Source organism: Elephantulus edwardii, unplaced genomic scaffold (genome assembly GCF_000299155.1).
Source record: "Elephantulus edwardii isolate Elephantulus edwardi_28Jun2011 unplaced genomic scaffold, EleEdw1.0 scaffold00020, whole genome shotgun sequence".
NCBI lineage: Eukaryota > Metazoa > Chordata > Mammalia > Macroscelidea > Macroscelididae > Elephantulus > Elephantulus edwardii.
The window spans coordinates 19596876-19606413 of NW_006399770.1; the positions used below are offsets into that span (position 1 = coordinate 19596876).

The following is a 9538-nucleotide window of genomic DNA, read 5'->3' on the forward strand; positions in this document are numbered from 1 at the left end:
GCCAGGAGGGACCAGTCCTTGGAGAAGGACATCATGCTTGGAAGAATGGAGGGACAGTGCAGGAGAGGAAGACCCTGGGTGAGATGGAATGACACAGTAACTGGGTTAAATAGGGTTAGGTGTGTTAGAAACAGTAGAGACTGACTCAGGATAGGACAGTATTCAAAGATGTGTATAGATTCACATTGAGTCAGAAGTGACTCAGTGGCACATAACAACAAGAATAATCTATTTTTCAATTCTTCTGTCATCCTTAATCATTGTCCAGTTTTCAGATGATTAGCAAGGAATTAAAATTACCATGGTTTGGATCAGACACACCATAGTCTTTAAACTGAAATTGTTGCTCTTTACCACTTTGGAGAGGTCATTGATGGAAGAAGACTTGATGCTTTTGAATTGTAGTAATGATGAAAAGGTGTTTTCTACTCCATGGATAGCCAAAAGAACAAATCAGTCTTGTCTTAAAGTATAACCAGAATACTTCTTAAGAGGCAAAGATTGTGAAATGTCATCTCACATACTTTGGGCATGTTAGCAGTAACTTCCAGTCCTCAGACAAAGGCATCATGCTGGGAAAGGTAGAAGATCAGAGAAAGATAGAAAAACCCTCAAAAAATATGGTGTGACAGGGTGCTTGTACCAACGGGGTTGAGTATATTGGAGGTTGTGAGGATGGCATGAGATAGGACGATGTCAGATTTGTTTTTTTTGAAAGTTGCGATAAGTCATTTTCAAATCAGCAGCAGCTATGTCAGTCAGTGCTCTGGTGGCCTACAGCCTCAGAACATGCTAGAGGTCAACTATGCGTCAGTTATGACACGATAGGTATGAGTTGAGTGACTTCTAGAACTTTGCTGTACTTGGATGTGTTTATTAATATAGACATTTGTGTTGTGTAACTGGATTTATTTATAATAAATTTAGGAAAAATGTGAGTCTTTAAATGTTTATAGTATATTTTCATTCTACCTCATTTGCCTGGATTTTGTTCTGTGTTTAGCTTTCAGACTTCACACTGGGAGATCTACCTGGGACTAGTAGAATTTGATATGCTCTGTGGCAACATTATGCCTATTTATGTGGAAAGTACAAAATGCTTAGACAAGATCTATTTTAAATAATGGAGATAAGCTATGTACAGAATATTTCTGGGTACAGAATATTTTACTCCTTAAGTGTTATGCTTTGTTACAATATAGTATTTGCAAGCTTTGTTTTTCATTAGTTTAGCCTAGACTAATTTTAATAATTAGAATATGAATCAAAAGAATTCTGTTGTGTAGGATCTCAAAAGAGATTGCAAATGTGTTAATGGTTTGTATTTTCTTCAACCTAAATGGTATTCTTTTCAGCCATTAGTAGCATAAATTTTGGTAATGGAAGACTACTAATTATGAGTTCTGGCTGGCTAGTTGGCAAGGATTCACACTCCCAACCCAAAGAGAGACAATTCAGATCTACCAGCTTACTCTGTTGAAGAAAGATTGGCAGTTTCCTCCTATGTGATTTTCAGTGTCAGAAAAACCACTGGAGGATTAGCTGTGAGTTGGTTCTAATTGAATTGTAATGGATTTTCTTGTTTTGGGCTTTCTTAAATAACACAGTGAACTAGTTTTTTAAATTGCTAACATTATAGGTAAGTAAATTCCAAAATTCTTCAAAATAAGATGAAAATAGAATAAGATTTTTAGCTTGAATATTTGTCACATTGCTAAGAGTGTAATTGATTATTTTGATATATGTTTGTGCTACACAATGTTTTATAAGTTATATGTTTTTGGGGTTTTTTTTATTAAATTTTATTAGTTTTAATGAACATTTACAGAGATTTTGGGTTTTCATTCATTCATTGTTACACTGTTTTCTCCACCCTCATCCCCAGTTCGTTCTTCCCCACCCATGTCTGTTTTAATTGTCCAATTGCCACAGTGCTTGTCAAAGTTAGTTCTGATTAATCTCCTTTGTCAGTGTGTCCCTTGCCATTCCCTATCACTCCTCACTGAGAGAGACTTCACCCTGATTCATAAGGAAAAGGGGATGGCGTATTCTCTTAGCTACTTCCTGCTGAAAAGGGACGCTGTGGGTTTCAGGGTGAAGGTCTTCTCTCACTACTCTAAAGGGCCCCTTTGGCAGTAGGAAACACATAGACTATTATGGAGATTGATTTTGGAATTTAGATGCACTGTTATCAATTGTGCTTAGCCGTACATGTTCATATCCTTGAAGATGTATCATGGAAGTGTTGCAGCCTAGAAGATACAAATTTAACAAGTTAAAAGTGCATGAGTCAAAAATTGAAAAGCAATAATATTCTGAGTAGAGGTTCTAATAGTGGCACAAATCAAGTTACAGAGGTAAGGTGGTTCCATTGCCATCCTTACTCTAACTTAATTCTTTTTTTTTTTTTTAATTTAAATTTGTTATTAATTTCAATGAAAATTTACAGAGGATTTGGATTTCCATTCATTCATTGTTGTAGATTTGTCCCCTCCCAAGGCTCCCCCCCACCAGACATTACCCTCTTGGAAAAGTAAAAGAAAAGATTCTTTCATTATTTTACAAACCCTCCCCCAGGTCCACTCCACCACGTAGCCATCGCTCTAGACTCCTGTCATGACCGAAATACCTAATCACATATCTCTTTTAAACAGTTTTCTCCCTTCTCTGTTTCAGAGCAGCATACATTATTGAACCCATCTTACTCAGTCTCTCCCCAACCCCAAGGACAGTCCCATTCTACAACAGTGGCAGCATGCAATATTTGTCCCTTTGTGACTGGGACATTTCACTCAGCATAATGTTCTCCAGAGTCAACCATTTTGAGTAATATTGCATGAGTTCCTTGTTTTTCAATGCAGCATAGTATTCCATTGTACGAATATACCACAGCTTCTCTAGCCATTCGTTTGTTGATGGGCACTCAGGTTGTTTCCAACTCCTTGCTATTGTGAACAAAGCTGCAATAAACACGGGTGTGCATATATCTGCTTGGGTGTCAGTTATGGTCTCTTCTGGGTATATTCCCAGTAGTGGTATTGCGGGGTCAAATGGTATCTCTATTTGCACCTTTTTGAGAAAGCGCCATATGTTTAATTATATGTTTAAATACAAATTTAAGCTTCACTGAAACAGTGGTAAATAGGCTTCTAGATAAGTAATCCTTTTTTAACTTTCTCTACTCAACCTAGAATGACAAAACTGATGGAACTAGCAAATCTTCAGCCTAAAAGACCAAAACCAGTAAAGCAACACCATGTGAGGAAAAAACGAAAAATAAAAGATATGTTAAAGACACCTTCATCTGTTTCACACAGGTAACTTGGTTGTGGATTATGGTTAGTTTTGTTTGTGCTTTTTCTAATTGTTTATTATATCATTTTATATTCATGGCTTTTAGGTCCTTTCTTTGTATTGGTTCTTTATTTGCTTCCTCTTTTCCAAATTTATAAGAATTTACAATTTCCTCACAAGTGACCAGCTTTTCAGTGTTACATTGTCTATCCCAGAACTCAAAATTTTTTATCCTAATTTTACGTTTCCTTTTTCTGTTTCTTCCAATATTTCTGTGTATATTTTTCTTCATTAAAATATTTGGTTCTATATGCAGGTGCCTTTGATAGTCTGTTGATATATTTTTACTGTTTTGTTGTTCTTGATTCATTTTTATAATTTCAGTGATTACAGCTAATGAATACCAAATATCTATGTTGAAGTTTGACCTTTCTCTTAAGACCATAAACTGTCATTTTCCAGATGATAAGGATGGCACAGTATAGGACAGTGTTTAGATCTATTGTTAATGAAATGCCACCATGTGTTAAAATGAAATTACATTTATTTATTCCTAGTTCACTACTGATAATCAGATATTTTTCAACTTCAATCTACACATTCAGTAAGCATTCATAAATCTTAGTTTGCTCACAGGATCCACCATAGTACTATTGAAAATGGGTGTTTCAATATAAATAGAAATATTACATACTTATTGCATAGTAAAGATTTTCCTAAAAATTGTGTCTGATCTGGAGCATACTTTTAAAGCTAAATGCAATTTTTTTAAAGCAGTGAATTAATCTTAGGGGTAGGAAAACAAATGTATAGGTGATTATTTTAAAAATTAAAATATTGTTATAAGGAAAAGTTACAAAGCATACCGATAGAGTTGAGATTTGAAAAAGAGGGTCATAACTATAAAATCTGAGAAGGCTTTGAGAAGTAGAAGATAGTAGAGGTAGTCCTTAAAGGAAAATAGATTAAAATTAACTAGAGAATGAACATCCATTGTAAAGGAAAGCAAAGTATTCTGAACATTTCTGAGGTAGTAAAGTTTGATGAGTAGGAATTTGCTGTTTGATGATTTGAATTTGATGAAAGAACACTAAAAGAATGTGGAGAAATCTGCCTTAAGTGTGGAACTATACTAAGAACAGTTGAGTCAATTCTGATTGTTTGGAATCCAACTTATAACAAAAAAATCCTGCATGGTCTTGTACATTCCTCAAAGCCTCACAGTGATTTTACAGTTGTTAAAACCACTATATTAATCCATCTTGTTGTTTGAGAGTCATCTTCTTTCTCCTTTACCCTCTACCAAGCATGGTATCCTTCTCCGGAAACTGATCCTGCCTGATAAATTAAACAAAGTTCATGAAGCAAAATCTTGCCATCTTCAGTTTTAAGGAGTATTCCAAGACAAATTTATTCTTCTTATAATCTGTGTTACATTTAATATACTTGATCAGTCCCAAATCAAAGACATTGATATTAACAAAACGTTGTCCTAGGGAATTTTATTGCAGACACCATTGAAATAACATGTGATTAGTACTTACTCTGTTGAACAGAATATTTGTTTGTTTGTGAAATATATGTATGAAAACAGATAAATAAAACAGATTTAAATATAAGTTTAAATAAAGTTAGCTGTTTTGCATATTATTAATTATCTTGGTTTTAGAGTAATAGTCCTCAAATCCTATTTCTGAATTTTATGCAAATTACTTTACATGTCCTAACCTAATGTCTTTATCTGGAACTAAGAATTTAATGTTAGGAGCTCAGGTGATATAGTCTGTAGTGGGGATCACTGCTTGCCCAAAGTTCCAGCTTTCATTTCTACCCACATGAGAAAGATGAGTCTCCTCTGTTGTGATTTACAGCCTCAAGAAACCTGATGGCCGGTCAGGTTTGAATTGGAACAGACAGTAGGGAAAAAGGGGAATATAGTAAAATCCATATTAGAGGTTTATTAGAATTTTTTGATGTATTAAATGTAAAACTTTGTGTAATAGTTGTAGTGTAGCGAATATAAACAAAGTCAATGAATGCAAGTATAAACTATGCTCTGATTGTTTTTAAATAGTAATTTACATCCGGTGCTGTTACCTTCAGACGTATTTGACCAACCACAACCTGTAGGTAATAAAAAAATTGAATTCCATATATCTACTGGCATGCCTGGAGCAACTAAGAAAGATTTAGAAAAGGAAGAAAATTGTGAGGAAGAAAATCACGGTAAGCATATTCTAGTGTAATCATACACTGTGCAAACATTTTATTTCATTTGCTTTCTATGTTGGAATTAAGTTTTTGGCAGTGTTTTCTAAATTGTATTACAGGTGATTGGTAGTTCAAATATGGAATAGATTCTTTTCACAATTAAATTGTGTCATGTTTCATATTTATTTTTAAAATTCAGATCAGTACTATATAGAATTATTATATTTGCTGGTACTGAACTGTAGGACGAAATTTGTTATGTTTTTGCTAGTATTGACACTGAAAATAGAATGTTAAGAGGGTTGGTTTTGTGGTTTTTAAATTTTATTTTATGTGCTAGTTCATGGTCTTTTCTTAGTATAACTATTTTTTTTTAAATTTTTATTCATTTTAATGAATATTTACAAAGATTTTAGATTTCCATTCATTCATTGTTACATTTTTTACCTGTCCACCCCTCCCCCCAGTTCGCTCTTCTCTTTGAAAAGAAGTAAAAGAAAAATTCGTTCATTGGTATACAATACACACACACACGTGCTGCACGCCCCGAGCACATTCCACTATGCAGCCTTCATTCTGGACTCTTGTTATAACCATAATACCCAATCATATGTAGCTTTTAAACTGTTCTCTCCCTCATCTGTTTGAATGCAGTATACATAATTTATCCAGTTTTTCTCAGTCTTTTCCCCAACCCTGATGTCAGTTCTGTTCTACAACAGTGGCACTATACAATATACTATTAGAAATAACCAGTGTGATTAACCTGTGAGTTGTGGTTTTTAGGTAAATACTTTTTTTTAATACAAAAAACTAAATTTTAAAAATCTTTTTACTGAGAGATTTCTTAATGGCTAATATTCATATTAAACTCTTAGATTTGTCTGATACTGAAGTTGATACAACTAATGTAGGATTTGGAAAAATCTTCCCAACACCTAATTTGAACATCACAGAAGATGTTAAAGAAGACTCTGATGAAATGCCTTCAGAATTTATTTCTAGGAAAGAGTTGAAAAAGGGCAAAATCTCTAAAGAAGGTAATTTTATTAAATAATTCAGCATTTATTTTCTTTTACATTTCTTTATACAAGAGCAAATCCTTTCATGTTCTTTAGCTTAATTTAAGACATAATCACTTGCTTTGCTTTACTTCATAGAAGAGAGGTATCACTCATTTGAGCCTATATTTTTATGGGAAAAATTTTTAATTCCTAAAATTTTATAGGACATTTTAAACATAGATGTCCCACAAATCTGCAATATTATACATTATCAATACAGTGGACTACCACAATATTATATATGACATTGCTAGGAATTTTTTAAGTATTTAGGGATTAGTGATCTACATTGGAAGATTTTATTTCTGTAGGAATTTTGTGATGATGATAATACAGTTTTAGACTATATCAGGCTTTAGATGAAATATAACTGATAGACTTTTAGGTAACGTTTTTGCAGAGACCATCTGGTTGTCAAGCAGAGTCTGTCATTGTCAATTCAGTACTTACAGTAAATGTCCCAGAGTGTTTGCGGATGTTATAAATCACACATGAATAGATTGACATTTGCGCCACCTGCCTTTTGGGTTTGCAGCAAAACTTACCCTCTAGAGCTCCTACAGAAACAGATTGTTATTGTGTACTGTTGACTCAGAGCAGACCAATAGCTGACTTGGAGATTACACTTCTTTAATCTGTATTGCAGCTAGTGGATTGAAGCTTGTACCTTTGCATTGGCAGCACAGTTCTTACGAATAAGCCACCAGAAGTCTCTCAGGAACAGATTATTGTTGTTGTCAATAATCTTTGTTCAAAACCCCTCTAGTGAATTTTCAGAGATAATACATTGCATATGAGGTAACTGCCCCATCCCCTTTCAATGGAGAAGCTGTTTGATTTGAACTCTGCTTTGGGGATTGCAGCGCAGCTTGCTTGTAAAGAAGGTTTTACAAACCACAGTTTGAATGAAATGCCCAATTATTTTTAGTATTTCATCCTTGTATTTGAATGGAAAGGAGACAAGTGTTTTTGGAAGGTCATTTTAAGTCAAGCAATTTTCTAAATGATTAATCTATCATCTACTCATCTATCAATTTATTCCAGTCTTTAATAGAAACTAATTTTAAAAGATGTTAGTAATTTATGTTTTATTTTTAGGGTGGTTGTTTATTTGTTTGTTTTTACCAGAGAAAGCAACTTTTAGTAGTAGTTTCTCCAGAAACAAAAAAGCCCATGTGCCTACTTTCACTTTCTCCTATCCCTCCAGGATCATTGATCCACTTGGGTTCTCTAAGGCCCAAGGTTTTTTTCCATTCTTTCTGTAGCTTAACTTAGAAGCTCAGTAGCAATACAGTTTTGGTTTTTCCCAGCATTTCCTGCTGTGGTGAGTTAGAAACAAGTAGGAATGGAGGACAGAGGAAGTAGTTAGATGAGTAGGAATACCATGTACAGGAACACTCAAACCTTGACTGTTAAAGAACCTCTGTTCTTCCTCAGTGATTTGATCCTCCATTTATTGCATTTCTCTTTGTGCTCAGCCACTGTATTTTGAATATTATCCAGAATTTCCAGGGCCCATCATGGATCTAGTCCAAGAGCCATGAGATGAGCTAGTCCATACTTAGCTACATTCTTGTTCCATAAAGCCTTGAAATGATTAGTCAGCCATGTTTTGCCACCCCTATACATCTCTGCTGTTTTTCCATCCAGTTCAGGGACTGAACTCCAACTTCTGGAGGTTTAGTGGGATATATGAGCAGAATGTCAAATTCATGTTAAGGAGGTTATGGATGTACCAGCATTTTCCAAACTGCTGAGTCTCTTCCTTATTGGAGTCCACTTGGAACCAACCATGGTCTGCATTCATATTGCTCTCCTTATTCATACAGAATAAGGAACTGGTATTCCTCCTTTAGTTTCAGGGTCCAGTGTTAGTCTTCAGGACAGGGATCTCTGACACCATACACGAGGTGTCCTTATATAAGAAAAGTTTGTTTTCTTTCCATTTAACAAATTCAAATTTTTAATGAAAAATTTTTTTTTTTCGGGAGACTTAACCTTGCTAATAATTTCTATGGTTTAACATTTTAATAATTAATTTTTTTACTTACTACTTTTGTATGAATGTTGTTACAGTTTATATTTGGAAGCATCCTAATTGTATACCCCTTTTGAATTTTGCCCTTTATTAAGAAATGGAAACACTTTCAATTTTCAGAAGTTATGAACCTGGTGAACCAAACTGTAGAATATATGTAAAGAATTTAGCCAAACATGTACAAGAAAAGGTAAGTAAAAATTTAGGATTGAATTTATTAATATTTTTAAGTTTTCTTTTTCTTTGACAACCTTATTTTTTTTTCCTTATTGAAATTATAGGACCTTAAATATATTTTTGGAAGATACGTTGACTTTTCATCAGAAACAGAACGGATTATGTAAGTGATGTCATAATCTCAAACTGTTTTATGTCTGTATCTAGTACGCATTTACTCCTTAACCTCATTTTCTCCCTGTCAACCAGCATTATCTTTTTAGAGATAAATACCATGAAGAACTTAATCCCCCACCTTCCCGCTCTATAATTAGTCTTTAAGGTGTCCATGGCAGAGGTCTGCAAACTTACTCTATAAATGGCCAAATAGTTCAAAATTAGTATTTTAATTTACTGTCAATTATGTAACATCTCAGTTTTGTTTTGTCCTTATCGAATAGAAATAGCCCTAAAGAGTATGTAAATGTATACTTAGGTCTGTGTTTCAGTGAAACGTAATAGAAAAAGGCCTGTTGCTGAATCGACCTCATCTTTGCTCTAGAATAGTAGTGGAAACTGCATAACAATCACTTGAAAACTATTAAAGTTATAAAGATCCTATCCTTCCACCTATAAGGTGTTTTCCCAGGTTGAGATCAGAATAAGACCCATTGCTGTTGAGTCAGTTCTGTCATAGCAATCCTGTTACTTGAGATAGAGCCTATACATTTGCATTTATTTCTTTTTTTTTGTTTTAAAAATTTTGTTTTTATTT

General features: G+C 34.0%; 1 protein-coding gene and 1 pseudogene across 1 annotated transcript in view; one reads left to right on the forward strand and one right to left on the reverse strand.

The window, feature by feature from the left end:
* The window catches only part of RNPC3 (RNA-binding region (RNP1, RRM) containing 3), a 38377-nt gene that overhangs the window by 23190 nt on the left and 5649 nt on the right, over positions 1 to 9538 (forward strand). The window contains exons 8-12 of the mRNA XM_006882459.1: positions 3192 to 3317; positions 5369 to 5520; positions 6384 to 6545; positions 8703 to 8797; positions 8889 to 8947. Of these exons, the coding sequence (XP_006882521.1) occupies positions 3192 to 3317; positions 5369 to 5520; positions 6384 to 6545; positions 8703 to 8797; positions 8889 to 8947 (594 nt within the window). The remainder of the gene's footprint in view (positions 1 to 3191; positions 3318 to 5368; positions 5521 to 6383; positions 6546 to 8702; positions 8798 to 8888; positions 8948 to 9538) is intronic.
* Positions 7968 to 8472, reverse strand: LOC102854074 (annotated as a pseudogene).